Source organism: Coenobita brevimanus, chromosome 96, assembly GCF_032717465.1.
Source record: "Coenobita brevimanus isolate Jiangsu-jjx chromosome 96, ASM3271746v2, whole genome shotgun sequence".
Classification (NCBI taxonomy): Eukaryota; Metazoa; Arthropoda; class Malacostraca; order Decapoda; family Coenobitidae; genus Coenobita; species Coenobita brevimanus.
This window is the reverse complement of record NC_137049.1, coordinates 23,145,925-23,170,341: the sequence shown is the minus strand read 5'-3', so window position 1 is coordinate 23,170,341 and position 24,417 is coordinate 23,145,925. Positions and strand designations below refer to the sequence as shown.

Below are 24,417 nucleotides of genomic sequence, written 5' to 3'. Positions count from 1 at the left end.
CGGACAGGACCACTATCCGGACCTGCCTATGGCTCTATTGATCCGGATATTGGAGGGGTTACTGTAATATCATCTAAGGGTGGTTAGAATATGACGAAAAAGATATTCTGTTGACAGGGTAGTAGTAGTTGTTCCCTAGGCAGTCTGGCCAAACAGCCCCGAGTCCCTAAGGAAGGCCACAGCCGAGACCGGGCTTTCCAACAGAACGCTCAGGGTTTTTACAATGACCTCATTCTGAATCAGAAAGAATTCTAACCGAGTAAACATTTTCCCCGCCCCCCATGAAAAATAAGTTGACCAATAACAAGTAATTAAATCAAATGTATTCATTACCTACAACAGTTGTGTGTATATCAACTGCTCACAACATAAATTAAGTAGATTGATTAATGATAAAAATGCTGGAAATCCAGTAAAATACAGAATCTGAACAGAAGCGACAACCCCTTTTTACCTCCAAAAGAGGATTTTCTGGACTCTTCCTGGAAGGGGTTCACAGGCACAGCGCTGGCAAGTCCACTCTCCATCAGGCACCTCAAAAATGGGCGGTGAGAGGCAGTAGGTGTGGTAGGCGTTTACACACGAGTCACAGCACAGCAACTCCCCTCCGTCCTTAACAACAGCACCATACAACACATATCACTAAGATACTGCTCTTACTCTTCATAACCTTAGCATATTCCATTTGTTTAACCTAGTATTTCCACTTTTCTATCAAATATTTGACATCCAATCTTCTATATATGCATAAGTTCCACACTTAAACCTATAAGCTTGGCATAGAACTCTCCAAACTGATAAAAGACATGATTAATTATAAATGGTTGCCACGAACACAAACAACAACAGAACTGTTCTACAGTACTGTCACAACTGTCTGTGAGGCTGGAAAAGCTTGGTGAAATATTTTTACAGAATTTAGAAACAGCAAAGGAGAAATGCCTTGAATGGTTTAGGCATACACTCATAATGGTAAAAGGGGGATGGGTAAAATTCTCCCAATGACCATTTATTGGGGCGGGCAATATGCTTCCTATGGCCAAGTTAGGAAGAAAGAACCATAAGGAAGGGACTGACCTGTTCTTTACTGACCTTGCAAACCTTGCAATACTCCATGTGCTCATCCTCCTCCTTAACCCCCTCTGCCTCACAAGTGGGGCAGGACCACTTGCCCTCAGGGGCTTCCTCCAACTCTGGCTCCAAACACACCAAGTGGTAAGCTTTAGGGCAAGTGTCACACAGGATGATCTCTCCACCCTGCTGACACACCTCGCAGTAGTCCTGATTGGGGGGAGACTGTTGGTTAGAGGCAAGAAAGTGTCAGTTAGTATCATGTCTGATAATGGGTCACAATTAAACTACTTCACTTAAATTACTCCAATGATATCCAGATTCATCTTATAGTATTTCACAGTTTTTCAGTTCTTTAATCTCAGTGCAACTGCAGTGTGTATACAGATTATGAAAAATACTGTACATTCAAATGTATGGCAATATTAATGCCAAACTACTGTACACTTAATTCAATTTTTGGCTTTCACTACCTGAGTACAATAGCTTTTTACTCCTTCAGCATCTGTTACCTACGTGCTATAACACATTTCATTATCATCCGGAACTCCTTTCCCACCCTTAGGCAGTTACCACATGAATTATAAAAGAAATACAAAAACTTACATTCACAAACAGGGTGCTAAAAGTATGGAACTGACATGTAAAACATTGATCGGTGTCTTTTAGACCCTCAAAAGCTACATTATTCAACTGGAACAAAACTGCATCTCACAATCCATCTGCAACTCTATGTGAAGACACACTTATTATGCCTCAAATTCATCATTCTATTTTGTGGGACATGAATTCAATCAGCAGAAACTGATATTTAACTTTTGTTCTTCCTAGGGCCACACAGTTACAAATAACTTATGAAATCCCTCAGGCTGGGAGGGTTAGAATTATAGTAACTGTTTCAGAAGAATTTTCTTTTCGTTTTATTCTGGCTAACCCCAGATCATTTTAATCAGCAAATTAGAGATCCCTTTAGCTGAAGAAGTTAACCTTCCTCACCCTTTCCATCAAACTTCATCCATCCATCATCCAATCCTATGTCGCCTCATGAGAAACGTAGGACCTCAGGGCTAGGCACATTGGTCATGACACTTAAGATGAGAGTGACCAGCCTCACTCATCCCTGAGTGACATTACATGAGCAATAAACTCCAACCATCCCTTGGATATAAAACTACACAGGCTCAATCTGATTGGAGCACCTTAATTACCCACTAAACCACCAGGTGCCATAATTTGGTTATATGGTTACCACCCAGCATAGTAAATGGTTTCCTGGTGTACAAGAAACCATTTGGCTTGACATTCACTGTACAATTACCCATAGGCAGAAGGATGAGGAAAGAATGATGGAAAGAAAGACAGAATAGGAAAGATGGAATGACGGAAGGAAAAGGGGAAGATACAGGCATCTGAGAGCAGCACCACATCGAGTGAGTGGATTAGTGTCCCGATGTTCTTTATATCAAAGTTCCTTACATATTTGCCAAAAAGTTTTATCAATTCCCCAGCATGATTTACAGAAAGTAATTTCACGGGTTCACTGGTGTGTATTTTTCATGTGAACTATTAGGTACACTATTAACCCAATTCTTATCTACTGTACAGACCTCAGAGTGGATGGGGTAGCCCCTACGGGCAAGCCAAGGAAAACATGGGATGATATCCTAAGAGGGAACCTCAGGTTTAAAGGACTTGACCAGGATGTACAGGAGACCGTGCAGCTTGGAAAACAGCCATCAGGTGAGAAAATCTTACCCATGCAAGCATGAAACACTCCCTTTCAAAATCTATGTATGTCTGTAACCAGTGCTTCTTTATTCATTTCACCCCCATGCTGGTCCATTTTCCCTACCTTTTTATGATTCCACTTATTTTGACTCTAACTTACTTATCCTATTATTAAATTCTATGGCAAAACACAAAACACAGCTCACCTGGTGATCAGTTTCATATCCATCCTCATCCTTGGCTTTCATACGTTTACGTCGCTTGCTCTTGCTGCCCAGTTTTGTCTTTGCCTTTTTCTTAGTACCTGTTGCTGCCTCTGCCTCATCCTCAGCTTTATTCATGTCCTCTGCCTCGGCTAACATCTGTTCAAACTCTGCATCGCTATCCTGGCTCGAGTCGTCCTGTTGGTATTTCATAAGAATGCTGTATTGACTTTTTTTTTTTTTTTTCCACATGATGGAATTGGGCTATTTCCATAACTTGAATACTAAGTCATGGATAAGTTAAATTCATAGACAATGAGTCAGCTTTGATAGTAATGAAAACAACCATCCTATCTAATATCTGGCCACCAACCGAGTCAGGTTACAACACACTGTCAATCAAAGCTCTCCAAAGTTTACCTGATTACAAAACTGCAATATAATATACAGGCTGCTAAACTGACACTGATTAAAACAATATAAATACAAGGTTATGTAAATAATATAATTAAACTGACTCAAGTAGGTTAAACAGTATATATATTCTATTTCAAATCAAAATTCCTTCATAGTTGCAGCATTTTTTAAAAATCTCTCATTCTGTTATGTTGCATTTCTGTGTATCACTAATATACGCCACAGCATCACCAGACTCACTGAGGTATCTTTCTTGCGTTTGCCCAGTTTGATCTTCAATGTGGGGACCTTGCCACCCTTCTTGGCCTTGGCTTCAGCAGTGGTGGTGCGTTTACGGCCACGCTTCTTCTTACCAGTACCCTCACTGTCCTCCTCTAATTCTTCTTCAGCTTCCTCATCCACTTTGGACTTCCTAGGCCGACCTCGACCCTTTGGAGTAATCTGAAGGTGAGGGATTGTCATGATATGCTCAACTCACTCTTTTAAAAGCATATAGTATCTGAACATCAGTTACCTTCAATCAGGTCAAAATTTAAACAGCACACCAACAACTGTAAGTGGTGGTGGCAACCATCATCCACTCACTTCATGTAGTGCTGCCAATTTCTTCCTTCACCGTTATCATCTTTCTGTGACTGCTCTCCTCCCTTCCTATTTCACCCATCCTTCCTGTCACCTTTTCTATTCTTTTCTACTTCACATAGCCCTACACTAAGTGACAAGCCTAATGGTTTCCCATAACCCACAGAACCATTTACTACTCAGTGTAGTAACCAAATAACCAAAAACTAGGCAAAGTGGAGCCCATGCTGCTCAATATCTAGCAGCCTCCCTATTCAGTCCCTTATCCCTGAGGTCACACTGTATGATCTTGTCCCAAGTATTTTTTGGTCTGCCGCTCACAACCCACTTCTCACTTTCTGCACCCAATTGTCATCCTCCATCCTCTCCACATGCCCAAACCATCTCAATTTCCCCCTCCTCATCGCATCAATATACTCTGGTCCCATCCTTCCTTTCAACTCTTCAATTGTAACCCTAGCTGTCCCAGGCCTCACATTAAAGGACGCACCGCACATCCATCTAATTACTGTCATTTCTGTATGTTTGAGCCTACGAATATCCTCTTCCTTAACTGCCCAGGTCTCACTACAATATAACATTACACTCCTAACACATGACATATAAAGATCCCTTAGCATGGAGGGAGATCCCTCTTAGTGTCAGGAGAGGCAACAGCTCCCTGAACTTCAACCAACCACTCCTTAGCCTAGCCACAAAGATAGCTCCGGCCCCACCTCCATTACATAATATGTCCCCCAAATAACAAAACTCTTCCACACACTCAAGAGACTCTCCAGTAAGATCAATCTTTTCATGTCTGACAATCTCAATGAACTCTCCCTGACACACCACACACACAGAATCATTATTATTTCACAGTCTACCTCTAACACCACTACATCTCTCATGCACTCACAAAAACTGCACAAGATAGAATTGTTAGTACAGTATAGTGAAAAAAATACTGTGTGTGTGTATTCAGCCTAAATCTTTCACATCTACCTATGCTCCTGTTCCAATGGTCTGCATGGACACTAAGTTATAAAAGTCTTCCTTGCTATAACCTGCTTTACTCACAGGAATATTGTACAGCAGTTTCCTTTGTTACCATTATAAATTTTTATCATTCATAGCTGCACGGTTGCTAATCTAACAGAAAAGCAGGCATAAAACTGTTCTATGAAAGACAGTAGTTCATGCTGCTCATAAAGGTTAAGTAAACACCATTACTGTATATATGTCAGTCAAGTAATTACTGTACTTAAAGTATGGATATCAAGTAACTGTTCTTTGTATTTATAAAAAAAAAAAAAAAAAAAAAAAAAAAAAAAAAAAAAAAAAGCCATTCAAACCTGTGCTGGTTCAGGTTCTGGTTCTTCATCGTCCGCTGCCTCCTCTTCCTCTTCCTCTTCTTCCTGGCTACGAGCAGTGAACTCACGCCACTTAGCTGCTACTAGCATCATTAATTTTGAAACCGGCACCTGCAGCAAAAATACTTTGTTCGACTCAAATTATTCCTCTAAACTTGAAAAACAGTATAACTTCTGAAAAATAAAATGGCACAGAGCTAGGTTAGAAAAATGAGGACACTTACAAAATCAAAGGTCTTATCTGTCTTAGTTTTGATAACCTGTGCAATACTATGTAACGCTTGTTACGGCAGGTAGAATACTTAACAAATCCCCCCCCCCCTTAGTTTAAATGTGATAAGAAAGGTATTTTAATCACTAACCCTGGGATTTTCTTTGGCCAGCATTGGCCTGACATGTTGTTGGAAGAGCTTGTATGTAGTGAGGGTCTGGTAGTCAGTTTCTGTATATTCAATATCCACATCATTCAGGCTGAAGCTCTCACAAACCTCCGCCACTGTGGGCATCTGATCTCCCCCTCCCCCTCCACCTCCACCAGCACCACCACCATTGTTCCCTCCTCCTACTGCTGCTTGAAATGAGGATAAATGGGAATGTTAAGTACTATCTAATACACGGTAAGGAGTAGTAGTAGTAGTAGTAGTAGTAGTAATAATAATAATTCATCATTCATTCACTGCCAGATGCCATGTATCCCAAATGGGGTGGCCAAAGGCTTAGAGTTAATTGTTTTACAGGGAGGGGCACTAATCCTCCACCAACCCCACTTGACTCGTAGGGATGCCAACAGCATCTGGTGTTCCCAGGCGGTCACCCATCCAAGTACTAACGAGACCCAATGTTGCTTAATAATAATAAAAATAATAAATCCCTTGACTCTACTGGATACACTTATGTGAAGCTACAGAATGTGGTGAAAGTTTTTTGGCAAAATCAGATAGAGCCAGGATTCCAGGGGCTTGAATGATGAGTGAATGGAAGCATGGCCCATTGGGGTGGGCAAACTTGGGCTGTCTGGACATTGTCACTCCTCACACTACCCTAGGGTGGGAAAGGAGATCTGGATGATGATGGTGATGATTTTTTTTTTTCATCATCTAATCCAGTGTTGCCCAATAATAATAATAATAATGATGACAACCAATCTCATATTACCCCCTCCTTGGATGTGCAGGGGTCCAAGGTTAGGCTACTGTAGCAAAGTACACTATCATAAAGGAAAATGCTGCTTCAAGTAATATCAAAGATGGGAAAAGTTAATTACTTTCACAACTTAATCCCTATTTGATATAAAATAATATAACATTAATTCAAATATCACGATATGAAAAGGTACACAATATAGTTCAGATAATGGCCTTCTTACCACCTTCCGGTCCTCCTGGTGCCACAGAGGAAGGACGACCGCGACCCTTGCCTCTACCCCGACCCCTGGTTCCCTCCTCTGTGCTGTCCCCATCTGCACGCTCAGACTCCTCCTCAAACTCACCCTCCTGTAGAAGGAAAACAAGGTCATTATTCTGATTGTTTTCAACCTTATTCACCTGAGGGAAGCACCAAACTCCTAAGTGGTCGGTGCAATAATACAGTACACTGTATCATATCATTTATAAAGGCTCCAACATACAATACTTGCATGCATCAGCCTTGGTCATCTAATGGTGGCTCTCCATGCTGCTCGATCTCTGGCAGCCTCCCTATTCAGTCCCTTATCCCTAAGGACCACACTCTATGACCTCATCCCAAGTCTTTTTTGGTCTGCCTCTTGCAACCCCACCCCTGACATTCACACTTCTGACCCTCTCCACCCAACTGTTATCCTCCATCCTCTCAATTGTCCACATCATTTCAATATACCCCTCCCCATCACAACACCAATACATTCAAGTCCCTTGCTTCTTCTCAACTCTTTCATTGCAATCCTGGCTGTCCCAGGCCACGTATTCATGGATGCACTACACATCCATCTTTTCTGTTATTTTTGTACATCTGAGCTAACAAATATCCTCATACTGTACTGCCAAGTCCTCACTAGCATACAGCATTACATTCTTAACACATGCCATGTACAAAGATTCCTTAGCATGAAGGGAGAGCCCTCACACTCTCAGGAGAGGCAGCAGCTCCCCTGAACTTCTTCCAACCACCCCTTACCCTAGCCACACAGCCAGCTCCAGCCCCATCTCCAACACATAACATGTCCCCAAAATAACAAAAACTCCTCCACAAACTCAAGAGACTTCAGCAAGATCAGTCCTTTTACACCTAACAATATTTATAATGCTCTTCCCGACACATCACAGGCATGAAATCAGCTTTATATTGGAGCCTACCTCTATCGCCATCACTGCACATGACTGAGTTACTTCCCACACCCTTGTGGCAAACTGCACATGACCACACACCCTCTTTGCTTTGAAAGTACCATCGTTCTTCTACTAGATCTATCAACAGTGGTGTTCCTCAGGGCTCTGTCCTATCACCAACTCTCTTCCTTTTAATCATCAATGACCTTCTAAGCTGTACATCTAACCCTATCCACTCATACACTGATGACTCCACGCTTCACCTTTCCATTCGGTTCCCGCAACGCCCATCTCGGCAGTTACTTCAACAAACAAGGGATGAGGCTATGGCACACCTAATGTCTGACTTGGCTCGTATCTATGACTGGGGTAAAAGTAATCTTGTTGTTTTTAATGCATCTAAGACTCAGTTCTTACACCTATCAACCCATCAAAATCTTCCACAGGTATACCCACTAATGTTTAATAATATTCAGCTTAATCCTGCATCATCCTTGAACATGCTTGGGGTTTCATTTACTCGGGACTTATCTTGGAAAGATCATATTACATCTCTTGTTAAATTTGCTTCCAAGAGGTTGGGTGTGCTGAGCCGACTCCGTTCTTTCTTTACCCCTTCACAACTGTTGAGTCTATACAGGGGTTTTATCCGCCCTTGTGTGGAGTACAACTCTCATGTGTGGGGAGGTTCCCCACATACAGCTCTTCTCAATAGTGTGAAGTCAAAGGCTTTTCGTCTCATTAACTCTCCTCCTCTTACTGACTCCCATCAACCTGTCTCTTCGCCGCACTGTTGCATCTGTATCTCTTTTCTATCACTACTTTAATGGTCACTGCTCCTCTGAACTGTCTGCATGCATTCCTCCACCTCTACGATGGGCGCGTAGCACCCGTCTAGCAGCAAACTCTCATCCTTTTTCTGTCCAACTCTCCAGTGCAAGAGTTAACCGTTACTCCCAGTCTTTCATTTATGCAACAGGTCAACTCTGGAACTGTCTCCCTCTGTCTGTATTTCCTGCTGCCTATGATCTCCAGTCTTTCAAATGCAGTATGTCCAGGCATCTCGAAATGAATGGATCTTGAATTTGGCTCTCTCTTGTATTTTGTTTTTCTCTTGGAGGGAACTCTATTGCGGGATCAAGGCCTTTGGTTCCTTCTTCCTCGCATAAAAAAAAAAAAAAAAAAAAAAAACTACGAGCCCTAGATATAACTGTATCCACATTTACTCTCAAACCCCTGCGCCCTACTTCGTGTCTCCATTTCCTAGCCCTTCCTCTGCCTCCCTTTCATTCTTTGCAATCAACACCAAGTCATCAGTAGACAGCATCTCCCATGAGAGTCCATTTCTTAAGTCACATGAGAGATTTTCGAGCGCCATGACATACAGTAAGGGGCTCGAGACTAACTCCTGATGTATGGTAACATTCATGGCAAGCTCATCATTTAAATCTCCCTTCATTCTCACCTGGGTGCGGACACCCATATATACAACCATAACCACTCTAACAATTCCAAGCTTTCTCAATGCCCACTTCACCACCTCCCTAGGAACTCTATCAAAGGCTTTTTCCATCCATCCATCATCTAATCCTACATTGCCCCACAAGGAGTGTAGAAGCCCGGCGCTAGGCAAGTTGGTCCTGACATTTAAGATGAGAGTGACCAGCCTCACTCATCCCTGAGTTGCATTATGTGAGCAATAAACCCCAACCACACCTTGGATATAAACCTTCACTGGCTCAATCCGACTGGAGTGCAGTAATTACCCACTAAACGACCAGGTGCCAAAATTTGGTTATATGGTTACCACCCAGTGTAGTAAATGGTTTCCTGGTGTACAGGAAACCATTTGACTTGTCACTCAGTGCAGAGTCATCTACAGGCAGAAGGAAGAGGAAAGAATGAAGGAAAGAAAGACCGAAGAGGGAGTGTAAAGTAACCTGTAGGCAGAAGGACGAGGAAAAAATGAAGGAAAGAAAGACCAGAAGATGGATGGAAGGAATGATGGAGGAGAGGAAAGGGCAGACACCTGAGAGCAACACTACACCGACTAAATGGATGGTGAGTGCCCCCACCTACCACAACCTTCACATCAATGTAAGTAAAGCTCTCTTCTCTCTCGTATATACTTTTCTAGATGCTGTCGGGCAATGGGTATGGCATCTGTGGTCCCTTTGCCTAGAATAAACCCAAATTACCTTCTATTTTCTGGTCCACAAAGTTTTGTGCCTCTTTAAACTTCATCTTTCCAGGACATCAACTTTCCCCTTATGCGCATTTACAATCACACTCCGGCCAGTCATCTAGGACAACACACTCACATACAATCAAATTTATCAAATCAGTATCAAAGGCCAAAGGCCAAACACTGGCTCTGCAGACTCCAAACCTTCCCTGTTCCAGTCACCTTCTCATTCAGCAACCAGTTATAATGCTCTCTCTTCGTGTCTTTAACATCTTCACTGTCCACCACTATGTTTCCTTCATCATTCTTCACACACTGCTTAACTATATCCCTGCTTTTCCGCTTCATCAGATTTGCCACCCCAATACTATATTCGTCCTTTCAGCACTGTTTAGGTTGTCCAGTAGAAGTCACAGAACTCAGATTTTGCCCTGTTTTCCTCCTCTCTTGCCCAACACTTGGCATCCAAGTATTCCTTTCTGTTACAACCTCTTTTCTATTCCCAGAGTGTCTTCCACCCCCCCCCACCCTTAAATGTGGCTTCTAAACCCTCATCCCACAACCATGTTACCATAGGTCATGGAGGGCCCACTGTCAATCCACACAATGAATCAGTAACCATCAAGAGCAACTGTAATACAGCACAAGAACAGCCACTGTATAATTAACATATAATAATAAATGCAATACGCTTGATACCCACAAAAATGACCCCCTCATGATAGTTAATATGTCCAGTTTTAAGAATATGGTCAGAAATATATTGCACAGGACAAAAATTCACCAACAATTTCACCTCTATTTCCTCCTTTCCTCTATGTCTAACATTCCTATTCTGAGAGAGGATAGGTGATTCTCTTTGATAGGATGTGTTGGGATGGAATGTGGCAGACTTACCTTCAAGTGGTATGTAGATGTGATGCAACAGAAGAAACTGGCTTTGACCATGTAAAATGACAAGCAGTAACATGAAATCTACAATCTTAAATGATTTCCTGTTATGCTGAATGAAGAACAGCAATGTATTAGAGAATTCAGTGTAATATAACATCTGGATATCTCTTCAAAAGCTCAGTCCTCAATACAGCTCACACAGTCAACTTACGCTCTCACTTTCGTCCTTCTTCTTGCGCTTCTTACGTCCTCTCTCGCCTCTGGAGGACTTGCGTTTCTTGCTCTTTTTACGCTTTCTCTTTCCTCCCCCCCACTCCTCATCTTGCTCTTCCTCATTTGAATCTCCCTGTTCCTCTTCTCCTTCCTCTCCCTCACCCTGTTCCTCCTCCTCCTCTGTTATAAAAAAAAAAATCATCATCATCATCATCATCAACTAATCCTGTGTTGCCCCATGAGGAGCATAGGAGCCTGGGCCTAGCCAAGTTGGTCCTGACATTTAAGTTGAGTGACCAGCCTCACTCATCCCTGAGTGGCATTACATCAGCAATAAACCCCAACCACCCCTTGGATATAAACATACACAGGCTCAATCCAGCTGGAGCACCTTAATTACCCATTAAACCACCAGGCACCATAGTTTGGTTAAATGGTTACCACCCAGCCTAGTAAATGGTTTCCTGGTGTACAGGAAACCATTTGCCTTGCCACTCAGTGTAAGTCACCCATAAACCGAAGGAAGAGGAAAGAAAGACAAGAGGAAGGAAGAAAACAAGGAAGAGAGGAAATGAGTCATTCAAGTGCAGCACTACATCAAGTGAGTGGATGGTGAGCGCCCCCACCTACCACTAAAAAAATAATAATAATAATTAATAAAAATCTACACTGGGTGCTGATAATCTGAGAAAATACAACTGTTCCTATAACTGATATCAGATTTATCCCTAATGTAACAGACTCAGTGTAATCCATAATAAAATTGCTGGTGCAAAATTTGATACTGCTCTATACTCATATGAGTACGGGTGCTTTAATTACAAACAGAGTATTATTATACAGACTGTGGCCTATGGTCAATATTCACCATGTTAACCTTTGCACCTCAGACATCCTCACAAATGTAAACTACTCCCATACAGCATTTTTTCTCTCATCTTCAACTCCACTATATACCATCCATGCCTGTCCTGTCACCCCAATCTGTGCTGGTTGGGCCACTGACGTGTAAGAATAGCTTACACTGTCTCTGAAGTCTCAGACTATCAAGTTTCCAAAACTTGCAGCAAATCATTTGAAGCTTACTATATTTTACTTCACCTTTTGTCACAGCAACACGACAAAAGCTACAAAGGTGTTACTGGTGTCTATTTGCAAACTAAGAATGTAGTTTTTTACTATGTTTAGATTTTTTTTTAATAGTATCCCTTCTATTTAAGAAAGAAAACTAGCTTGAGGAGTGAAAATTGCAAATCTGCATAAGGTTTAACATTCCACATAAAGCCTTCTATATTGTTCCTTAACAGAATTACATATCATAAATGTATACAAAAGATTTAAGCTACATTATAACTGGTGACAAGCATAAAAGATCAAATTTGAAATGTAACAGATAGCCAAAGTGTGACATCATGTAACTCTGACAAGTGTGTTGGTTCTCAATAAACAGAAGGTGACAACAGCCCCAGAACAGCAAAGCAAAAAGGGTTAACACACATTAAAAATGGTTCACCACTAAGTCAGCGGCTGTAACAGCCAGCTAGAAGCTCTAAGTTTCTTTTGCTTCCCAGGGGAGATACCGTAATCTATCTATCCATCTATCTATAGCCAGATGCCATAATCCCATAAGAGGTGGCCGTTTGTCTATCTGTCTATCTATCTATTGCCAGACGCCTCAATCCCGTACGGGGTGGCCATAAACAAATTGTCTCCACGTCAACCTGTCCCCCGCCATTTCACTGCCCTGCTCCCAACTCACACCCCCCTCTCTCATATACCTCTCCACCCCATCCCTCCATCTCATCCTCAGCCTCCCCATCCCTCTCCCCCCTCTCCACCTCAATTCACATACACTCTCCTCATCAGTCTCTCACCCACCATCCTCTCCACATGGCCAAACCACCTCAGTGTGTTCCTCCTAATGCTTCCTATCACATCCACATCCACACCACAATGCTCCTTTATATCCTCATTTGTCAGCCTGTCTCTCCATGTGACTCCACAGGCCATTTGTCATTGAGTTAATTATTTTTCAGGAAGGGGCACTAATCCTCCACCAACTCACTTGTTGACATGTAGGGAACATGTACGGGTTGGTTATATGGTTTCCGCCCAACATTGTACAGTGTTTCCTGATTTACAGGAAACCATTTGACTTGTCATTTGGTGTATAGCCACCTGAAGACGAAAGAAGAGTAATAAAAAGTGACAGGAAAGATAGGAGAAATAGGAAAAGAGGAGAGCTGACAAAGAGAAGGATAATAAAGGTGATGGAGGAAGTAGGCAGCACTACATCAAGTGAGTGGATGATGGTCACCACCATTTGGGGGGGGGGGTTACACCAAGACCTCCCTTTCGATAAGGGCTAAGGTGTTACCCCTGGGTAGAGGGCTTTGGTTTGGAGCATGTAGCATTTTATGACCGGATGCCCTTTCTGATGTCTACCAGTAACCCCTTAGGTGGACTCGAACCTCTGACCCTTGGGTCAGAGCACAGCACTCTAACCCACTGAGCCACAGCAGTCACCTTTAGAGCCGACAAATCTCCTACTGCTCTTCATCATCATCATCAGTTTATTGATGTCATTTTGGTTTTTATACGAAAGTAAACAGACCCACCATATATAAAAGAAATACTGAGAGAATTTTTCTGGTTGATGAAAGAAACAAAAAAATTGTACAGAATGGTGAAACATGCACAATCTAAGGATTCTAAACCTGATTCTAGTCACATCCAACTTACCAATTGTCAGAATCTAAAAATACCTTGTATTATTCTCCAGGCAGTTACAGAATGCTAAAAGACAACTTGAATTTTACAAAACCGGAATGAAATATTCTGTCAAAATCATACAAGACATTATGGTATACAGGACTATATATGGGAACTTGACGTAACATAATATGACTGCCACGCGAGTGCAGTTACTTCCTAATGCAGTAAACTAATCTGCAGGCTGGAAGTTGAATCAGTTACTTCAGAGGACTAAATCTGTGCAACACTTATTACACTAATGAGTGTCCACTGAATTATATTGTACTACAGTAACTTTCACTTCGCCAAACACTTTTACTGCAGTTAGTACAAACTTTCACTTCGCCAAACACTTTTACTGCAGTTAGTACAACATCTGTGAGAAAGGTTAGTACAGGAGGCCCTCACTTTACGAATGGGTTACATTCCTGAAAAAACGTTCGCCGAGTGATTTTTTCTTGAGTGAACCCATTATAACACGTTAAATAGAGATTGGTTCCAGGACCCCGATTTTCCCCCCAATCCACCCGTATTAACCCCTTTTTTTTGCTCAGTCTGAATTAATATTTGTGTATTTTAAGACTCCCTAACCTTTAATCTACAAATCTATCTATCTGTCTATCTATTGCCAGACACCTCAATCCCGTTTGGGGTGGCCACAAACAAATCGCCTCCAAGTCGCCCTGTCCTCCGCCATCTCACTGCCCTGCTCCCAACTCACACCCCCCTCTCTCATATACCTCTCCACCCCATCCCTCCATCTCGTCCTTGGCCTCCCCCTCCCTCTTCCCCCGTCCACCTCACTCACATACACTCTCTTTGTCAGTCTTTCACTCTCCATCCTCTCCACATGGCCAAACCACCTCAGTGTGTTCCTCATAACGCTTCCTATCACATCCACATCCACACCACAATGCTCCTTTATATCCTCATTCATCAGCCTGTCTCTCCATGTGACTCCACAGGCTCCTCTTAAATAACTCATTTCCACTGCTCTCACTCTTGACTTGTGTCCTTCCAACAATGTCCAAGCTTCACTTCCGTACGTTAGAGTTGGTATCACAATACTGTCACGTAGTAACTTTTTCACTTCCATGCTCACTTCCCTGTTTCTTATCACTGCTTTCAAAGAACCAGCAACCTTTCTTCCCTGCTGTACCCTTGCACGCACTTCATCCTCCAAACCTCCATCCTTACTCATCACACCACCCAAGTACTTAAACGTACTCACATTTTCCAATTCCTCACCATCCAACCTCGCTGTACATTCACTGACTTCACCTCTACAAATACATCTACAATTTAACACAACTGGCAGATAAAAAATATAATTCGCACTTGAACTGAGTTTTGTTTTCTTAAATTTTACAGTACTGTTTATGTTTGACATGGGAAATTACATTACCTTAACTACACTGCTGTGGTGGAATCTGCTGACTGAAAGCACACTTGGTTTAAAATTGCCCACAGAAAAAAATTTGTTAAAGCAAATTTTGGCGTTCGTTAGGTGAGTGAAGGGTGGTAAAACATGAATTTCGTTAAAGAGAAATTTTGCTGCATGATCTTTTATAAAGTGGGGGTCGCTTGTACTGTAAACTAATACATGTCCTTCAAAATCAACTGGTGAGGACTATGATGGTCATTTCTACATGAGAAATGAACCAGGCACCTCTTTCAGAGAATTTTGTGGTTGTTGGAATATGCAGAACGGTTTTAGATTGCACACGTAGCGAAACAGAGAAACTGCTATTCCATCCACAGTATCCGATCAAGACAACACATTCAGCATTTGTTAAAGTTATGAACACATTCATAGTTCTGTTAAAGTTGCACCGAATGCACTGTTCAGTTGTTAGTTCTCTATACCCTGGATCAACACTAGTAAAGCTCTAGTAAAGAAAAAAAAAAAAAAAAAAAAGTCAAACGATTTCATTGCTGGTACTGGTAATTTAATTTTCAGCAGATAATTGGATCTTTATCATACAGAGTACTGAAAGAATCTTGACAATGTTCCAGTGTTTCTCAGTAAAGTTTAGTGTTATTGTCAGTGAAATAAAAATAAAAGAATATGCAAAGTGCAGAAAAGTGCAGGAGGAGGCTGTAGCACCAGCCAATCAAGGTGCTACTCCCAAGGGGAATGGAAATGCTGGTGATGGGGAGAGCTGGTGCTCCTGTTTCACTAGCTATCTAACTATCCCCTTTTGCTGACCTTTTCAGCATGACACTGACATGGACAGTAGACCAGCATACTCTCCCAAACACTTCCTCAGACAAACTTACACACTACACCACATGCGCTTTACATATTACGAAATGTACCCAACGGCGTCACAGAGGTTGACGCTAGCAAGGGCATGCAGCCAGAAAACTGCCCCTGCTACCTAGTGGCGGACCTTTTGAGGGAGGTGTGATGAGGGCTCCTCCAGCATAGATTGTGGGGCCAGGGTGAGATGGGGCTCGAACCTGTGCTAGAGGGTACGTGGCATTGCGGTTCCCAGGCTGCCGTTTCTGCCCAATAGAGAGAGGCCTGAACCTGGGAGTAGCGCCCCAGGAGGCTGCCCATCAATGGGTGTTACAGTGCCAAGGTGCGCTTGGAGGATGTCCCTGTAGCCGTCCTTGCAGGGTGCCCCAAGGCCACTACCACAGCCACTGTTTGAGGCTGGTGGGCTAGGGGTCCCAGATCCGTTGCTGGGCCTGGGACTGTGCTGTAGGTGGGGCCTATGGTATGTCTCTCCTCTTCTTCTTTTACTGATTATGACCAAGTTAAAGAATGTAATTCAAGGCAAGCCTGAGGACATCAAATCGCCCAGGGGGATCAGAGTGTGGGAAGTTTGAGGAACAGAGGGGGGAAGTCTATCTATTTATCTATCTATTGCCAGACGCCATAATCCCATAAAGGGTGGCCATTTGACTTTGAGTTATTGGTTTTATGGGGAGGGGCACTAACCCTCCACCAACCCACTTGTTGACACGTAGGGAGCACGTATGGGTTGGTTATATGGTTACCACCCAGCGCTGTAAATGGTTTCTTGGCTTACAGGAAACTGGTTGAGGTAAATAGTGGGAGGTGGGTGGATGTGAAATGCATGCAAGAAGTCCGATATAGGGGTGAATCAGCCAGAAATATTGCTGGGAAGGATTGTTATTATAAGTTGTTGTGGCAGGGTATCCAGGTGGATAGGGGTGTGTGGGTGTATTGGTTAAAGAGAAATGGTTGGAATATATCATGAATGTTATGAAAATTTTGTTCGGTGGGATGATGTTTGCAATTATGTTGGCATATGCTCCACAGGCAGGCTTGGATGAGATAGAGAAGGATAGATTTTGGGATGACTTAATACATGTAATAAGGTAAGTGGTATGGATGATGATGAGACTGAAGTATTAGGGGGGGGGGGATTTAAATGGTCATGTAGGTGATCCAGCACAAGGATGTGAAGGAATACATGGGGGATATGCATGCATATGGTATAAGAAATGAGGAGGGGGAAAGGATACTCAAGTTTTAGGAGGCAATGAACATGACTGTGTGCAACACACATTTTAGGAAAAGAGAGAGTAGGTTGATTAGGCTATGTACAAGTCTGGGGGAAATAGCAGCCAGATAGACTATTTCCTGGTCAGGAGGGCTGATAGGAAGTTGGTGAGGGATGTTAAAGTTATAGGGAATGAGAAGTGTGTGCAGCAACACAAGTTATTGATATGTGACATGGTACTTAGAGAGCACGTAATGAAAAAGTGGACCTATGCACCAAGGAGGAAAATATGGAAGTCGAAAAACCAAGTAATAAGGGATGCCTTCTATAGCGAAATGAGGAGAGTGGTGGCTGAACAGGGAGATGTGGATGGAAGTGTTAATGAACAGTACAGAGCCCTCAAGACCAGCCTCTTGAGAGTTACTGATTCAGTATGTGGATGACAAGAGGCCCACCAAAACACGTGGTTACTTAGTGGTGGGATGAGGGTATACAAGCTGCAATTAAGGAGAAAATAAGACTTTTCCAGGAATGGAAGAAGGGTGGTAACAAAGAGGAATACTTGGCTGCCATGCGTAGGGCTAGAAAAGAGGTTTACAGGGCGAAGTCTGGGTCACAGAGACGTACTTGATAACCTAAAGTGTGTGGAAGGGAAGAATATGGTTTTTAAGATGGCCAATCAGATAAAGAGGGAAAATAGGGATATCACAGGTGAGCAGTGTGTGAAGAATGATGAAGGAAGGGTTGTGGTGAACAGTGGGGATATTAAAGATACATGGAAAAAGCAATACAGCCGACTGTTGAGTGAAGAGTTTGACTGGGATAGGGCAGGTTTGAGGCCAGCACATCCAGTGTTTGGCCCTTAACCTTTAATTGATGCTGCAACTGTGAGTGGGGCAATAGGCAAGATGCAGGTGGGGAAGGCAGCAGGTGTGTCTGGGTTGACTGCTGAAATGTCGATAGCCTCAGGAGGCATAGGAGTGAGGTTAGTCACTGACCTGTTAAACCACTATATAAGTGTGTTGTTCCAGTTGATTGGCTGAAGAATGTAACTGTAAATGTGTACAAGAAGAAGGGTGATGCCCTGGAAAGAGGAAATTATAGAGGCATAAAGCTTTTAGACTAGATAATGAAGGTAATGGAGAGAGTTCTAGAAGGTACCGGTATGACTGGAGAAAGAGTGAATACTGAAGAGATACAGTTTGGGTTTATGCCAGGCGGCAGGACTGCTGATGCCATATTTCATTGTTCGTCACCTTTAGGAAAAATATGTAGGAAAGAAGAGGGAACTGTAATTTGTCTTTGTTGATATAGAGAAGGCCTTTGACAGAGTCCCTGGAGAGGTGGTGAAGTGGGCAATGAGAAAGCTTGGGATCAAGGAGTGGCTGGTTAGAATTGTTATGGCCATGTATGTGGGTGCTCACACCCAGATAAGGGTGAATGGAGACTTGTGTGATGAGTTGTCTGTGAATGTTGGTGTGCATCTGGGGTCATTCTTGAGCCCCTTGTTGTTTATCATGGTACTTGAAGCCCTCTCACATGACTTCAGACATGGACTCCCGTGCGAGATGTTGTATGCTGATGATTTGGTGTTGATTCCTGAGAGTGAAAGGGAGGCAGAGAAAAGATTTAGAAAGTGAAGTGATGGTATGGGGCACAAGGGCTTAAGATTAAATGCAGATAAAACAAAACTGATGGTATCTAGGGCTGAGGGCAGTATTGTCAAAAACAAGAGAGAGTGGCTTTGAACAATCTGTCACAAGGGCATGTGGGAAGTAATGCCATCTTGTGCAGTGTTTGTGATAAGTGGGTGTGTAAGAGAATGTAGTGGTATTAGAGGTAGACTGCAAGATAATGCTGACAGTTTGTCAGGGAGAGCATGTGGATATTGCCAGGTGTGAAATGACTGAACTTGCTGGTGAGTCTCTTGAGTGTGTGGAAAAGTTTTGTTATTTGAAAAACAGGTTATGTGCTGGAGGTGGGGCAGAAGCTAGCTCAGTGGCTACAGTGAGGTGTGGTTGGAAGTTATGGGAGCTGTTGTCTCTCCTGGCATTGAGAGTGCTCTCCCTCCGTGCTAAGGGATTTTTGTATGCGGCATGTGTTAGGAGTGTGAAGCTGTATGGTAGTGAGGCCTGGGCAGTAAGGAAAGATGATATTCATAGGTTCAAATGTACAGAAATGGCAATGATTAGATGGATGAGAAGTGCTTCCTTGAGTCCAAGGCCTGTGGGGGCTAGGTTTACGATGGAAGAGTTGAGAGGTAGGATGGGACTGGAATGTATTGGTGTTGTGATGAACTGAGGTAGACTGAGTGTGTTTGGGCATGTGGAGAGGATGGGGGATTATTATTGGGTGCAGAAAGTGAGAAGTGTTAATGTTAGGGGTAGGGTAGTGGGAGGCAGACTAAACAATGACCTGGGATGAGGTCACTGAGTATGACGTCAGGGTTATGGGACTAAATAAGGAAGCTGCCAAAGATCAAGCAGCATGGAGAGCCGCCATTAGGTGACCAAGGCCGAAGCATGCAAGCATGTTGGAGCCTTCAAAAACAAAAACGAGAAAACATACTGAAAGGGCACTTGAGTGCTTGAAGAGCTTAAGTTACTGAAATAATGTACCACTACTGTACCGTATATACCAGCATGTCACAGGTTATACCATGTGTGAGAAAAGGTTAGTATGTGATCATATTTACAGTGGATTTCACCTCTTTTATTACCAAAATTTTCTTCCTTCAACCACAATGAGGAATAACTGTTTAATGCGAGGGCAACAAATTGATGGAAGTCTGCCAGAGAATGTGGTTAATAGCCTCAATGTGAATACTGTACTTTCAAGAACAGGTAAGACTGGCATCAGACTAAGCTTATAAGAAAAGGCCATCTTTATGAAATTTAGCTCCCTTGCCTCTTTATCATATGGTAAGCAATCAATAAGATAAGGATGGCATTGTATATGATGCCATGTCAAATGTTTGCCTTGAACCTGGAGACTGCTATCAAGGTAGTGATATCATTTTGGCTCTCAATTGGTTAACCATGCATAATTTGCTCTTCATTTACAGAGAGCTACTGATACTGCTAAAATACCAGTGCATGACTAAAATCAGGTTCTCAGTATTGTACAGTAATAAAATCATGAAAAAAAAAAGTATATTACAATATTCTACTACATGTAATTAATTAACCTAAATTTTCCCTAAATCAACTGCATATATAGATAAACTGGAAGTAATATATAATAGTTACTTCCATACAATGCAAAAACTATATTAATAAGTATATAATTTAAAAAAATAATAATCATTTTACTTAATAATATCTTTTTATACATAATTTAAAACCTAAAACGTTACATGTGTGTGTGTGAGTTAAATTGTGGCACAGTATAACAGGTGTATTGACTGCAGCAGAGGTGATGTGGAGATTCAGAGAAATCACGCGTCTCATTTCACACCTCTGCTTCCAGCTACACACACACTGGTCAGTCAACACCATAACCTGGGCCTGTATTTATTAAGAATTTAACCATTTTGCAGCTAATCCAGTCTTCATAATAATTTCTTCTAATCTGAAGGAATCTTCAGGTAATTCTGCACTAGGGTGGCCATATCTAAACAGTCAAAATACCGGACGCCTCCGTTGAAACCCATGCTTCCTCCCCCCGCCCCCAGCACACTTTGGGCCTTTGACATTATGAAACCTTTATATTAGTGATGTGCCGATACCAAGATGTTGACCGATACCGATACTGACACTTCGATACAAATGGCCGATGCTTTACCGGTACCGATAATTTTTTATTTACTTTTTATGTATTTAATTTTTTGATTTATTTGATGCCGGTGTCTTCCTGCATAAAGTCATTTCGTGCATACGACACCGGATTTTCCCGGACATGTCCTGCATTTAGATCAAAATCTTCGTTCGGGAGGAATTTTAAAAAATCTCCGAAAGTCTGGAATTTCAGCTTCCAACACTTTTTCTATATATATATATATATATATATATATATATATAATTAAAAACGAGAGAGACCTTTCGTTGTTTTCGTAGCTAGTAAGTGTTGCCAACATGGCTGGTGAGCTAGTGGGTGGCTTAACTGTCCTGCCTTTTCCTGTTGTTCAGCCACGAGCTCTTATTTTTTCTTCTTCCATTGTGCTGTTACAGCCATAAAATAAATGGTAAATGTACACAATTATTGGCTTTTTTCATTGTTACACTGCAGCATGTTACTCTTCTGATCGTATCCTGCATCTAGTTTTGGCATTTTTCAGTCAATGCCTGTTTTCCATTATATTGTAAAAAGATTTAAAGATTTTGATACAGCACAGCAATACTGGTATGTGCCGATAGTATCGGTATCGGTAGTATCGGCCTTTTTTTTTTTTTTTTTTGTATCTGTATCGGCAAGGTAAAAATATGGCCGATACTTCGATACTTTTCTGGTTGTATTATGTGATTCAAGACACTCTTGTTTCATGACACTGATAAACAGATGGTTATGATATTGTATTATAATTACATGTATGATGTAACATTATCATATATTAATATATATCGATTACTACTGTATATTGCTCCTACATTAACAACTCACGGTAACTTCCTGCATAGTCACTCTGTGCATGTGACACCGGACGTACAGTATAGCAACCCTATTCTGCACTGACAACCATATGGTTTCTTGTAGCAGAGACCAATTACTGGACCATGCTACATGGTATGACCATATGGACACCTGACTGGCATTGGTTGTACTATTGGATGTCATCCATAATAAATATCCTTAACTGTTCCATACCACATCTGGGAGAAACAACTCTTCACTCTCATATAAAGTTTGGATTGTTCAACCCTCACCAGTAATCCTGATAGGGGCAATAATGGACTGGACAATCTGCTGTATATCCAAATGCCCTAATTCCGCATTAGGGGGCCACACAAACTGCCTCAGTGTCCTCAGCCATCAGTCTAACCTCCTACCAACTCATTTCTGGTGCCAGATGGTTCATTCCTGTTTGGCTGTGCGTGTAAGGTAGCAGTATGAGGAGACATAAATGTACACAAGCACTTTTGCAAAACAATTTAAAAATTTTGGAAATTCAGTACCCATTAACAGAAGTTACATCCACGGTAAACAGTAATAAGTACACTTAAGAGTGGTTAATGGTCAAAGCTTTTCAAGGCCGTTATGCAAACGCATTACACAGTGCCAAAATGAAAGTTGTGCTAGTTTAGAATAATGAAATGGATCCAATCATTTGTACAGGTTAGGTGAACCCACAAAATCAGTTCAACAAGTGTTTTCCTACTGGATATTAGTCCACTAGAATTTCCAGGCGTTTTGTGATTGTTTAATAAATTATGCAGATTTATTAATACTTGAGAACAAAAAATTTGCTTCTCTCGACATACAAATGACGCGCCAAAAACGATAGGATCGGTTTTCAGCGACAACACGGATGCCAGACGTGCAACTACAAACGTTTCTTCAGACATTTAACTGCAACTCTTATACACACAAGCAATTTAAGTGATGCTTCATTATCCTACAGTGGTACGACCGAATATTTAACAAACTATGGAAGGAAATAACCCAAATTACCAAGTCATCACTGTCATGAGGGTCGGCTAGGCAGCGACAGGCCACCAGCATCAGCGACACAATCCCGATTCGTCGCTGACTAGCCGACCCATATTTGGTACAGCGTCACTGCCAACATGATGAAATTTTAACTTTTGCTTATATTCAGCCATCAAATCATGCAGTCTAAGGTTCTATACACCTGTGTGTGTATTGTAGACATATTGAAGCTCACTCATCACAAGTAATAAGGTCCAGATTCCTGTGAACACTGTGCATCACGCCGGCCCATTCAAAACACTAACCTTCCTTCTATCAATCCAAATTTCTCTTTTACTTACCCTGGTACTCTGCTTCATCCACGTCTGACGGCATCCTGAGGGTGAACCCGCACTACGACGCTAGTTTTCTGTGGTTCCTTGCTATTTTTCCATCGAACGTCGTTAAAAAAATTGGAAACTAGCGTCTGCCTCCTCACTCGCTGGATGTTTGTCGGGGTCGGTCGGGGTTTTTCGGGACAAAAGAAAGTCAAGTGCGCATGCGTTGGGGAGCGTGGCTTGCGTCCTTTGGCAATCTGTGTTATACAATAAATTTTGGAAATAACTTTAATAAAAGCACGGCATTGCATTATTGACTAGTGAATACTTTTCCGCCTGCCTTTCTCATACAGTTCATCAGTTCAAGCGAATAACTTTTTTTCTTCCCTCACCAGCCTGGATTAAATCAGTTTGTGAAATTCATTACGGTTTAATACTCTCTCCATCTGTGTGCACAATTCCACAGCCTAATTAATCATCATCAGGGAGCGAACCAAGTATCGCTTCGCAGTCCCGGTAACGACGGCATCTTTTCAGCCTTGATCGTGAACTTTCTTGAAAGTCCGCTGTTATCGCATGCTTTAGGAGTCAGGGTAGAAAAACAACCTAATAGACCTATGCATTACTGAAGTATTTATACGACATTTCTTTAAGAGTTGGATAAGAAATACCAGTTATCTAGTCCTACGTAAACTTCAGATATTTCATAAGGGTAATTGCATAATGAACGTGAACGACATTGGATATATCGAGTGGCAAAAGGGGGAAAGAAGCGTAAACTGTGAGTGGTGAAAGCCAAGATGAATATTCTGACTGCTCTGATATTGAAGTAATATTGGGGTCATCCCCAGTAATTACACACAAGGATGAAAACTGAAGCATCTACATCCGGATGCCTTAATTACTTCTAAACCTCATGTACGGTGGTGATGTAATTTGAGAATAAGAAGTATCCCTGTGGGCTATAGTACATTGTACACCGATGCCCGTTTAGATATACGTGTAAGATTTATGAACTTTTGAGAAAGTTACTGAAATGAAAACAAGCATGCCCACTTGCCTGGCAAAATAGTGCTGTTCTTATTCTCGTCGACATAGTAGACTTCGTAACACGTTTTCCTCGATTTATTTTGCATCAGTAACGTAGAATTCATATGGTGATGGGTAAGAGACAAAACCAGTGCATAACACTCTGGGGTAGAGATGTTACGAGGTCTGCCAGGTCAACGAGAATGGGTCGGTACCTTTTGGAAGTTAGAGGCAAATTAATTGGTGTAGATTTATTCTGATTCCAGGGGGTATGACTTCAGACTAAAGATGCAGAGATCAGTGA

The 24,417-nt window shown here is 42.0% G+C and overlaps 2 protein-coding genes across 10 annotated transcripts in view; both read right to left on the bottom strand.

Moving 5' to 3' along the window:
* The window catches only part of Mi-2 (chromodomain-helicase-DNA-binding protein Mi-2 homolog), an 87,485-nt gene extending 81,610 nt beyond the window's left edge, over window positions 1–5,875 (bottom strand). For 5 of the 9 annotated variants that reach the window (XR_013899730.1, XR_013899731.1, XM_080283137.1 and 2 more), the window contains exons 1-6: window positions 5,716–5,875; window positions 5,336–5,464; window positions 3,660–3,860; window positions 3,006–3,200; window positions 1,078–1,296; window positions 455–612 (exon numbers count right to left, since the gene is read on the bottom strand). Coding sequence is in view for 7 of the 9 variants with exons in the window: in XM_080283137.1 (XP_080139263.1) it covers window positions 455–612; window positions 1,078–1,296; window positions 3,006–3,200; window positions 3,660–3,860; window positions 5,336–5,464; window positions 5,716–5,859 (1,046 nt within the window). In the remaining 2 variants the exon portion in view is untranslated. The remainder of the gene's footprint in view (window positions 1–454; window positions 613–1,077; window positions 1,297–3,005; window positions 3,201–3,659; window positions 3,861–5,335; window positions 5,465–5,715) is intronic. The other 4 variants (XM_080283141.1, XM_080283140.1, XM_080283143.1 and 1 more) reach the window with 4 other exon arrangements.
* Window positions 5,876–6,699: 824 nt separating this feature from the next.
* On the bottom strand, window positions 6,700–23,256 carry LOC145413500 (uncharacterized). The gene is made up of 3 exons (XM_080283196.1): window positions 23,109–23,256; window positions 10,950–11,131; window positions 6,700–6,846 (listed from the first exon to the last, which is right to left on the bottom strand). Exons 1-3 carry the CDS (start codon window positions 23,140–23,142, stop codon window positions 6,700–6,702), a joined length of 363 nt encoding a protein of 120 aa, XP_080139322.1. The 5' UTR covers window positions 23,143–23,256.
* Between the last annotated feature and the right edge of the window lie 1,161 nt (window positions 23,257–24,417).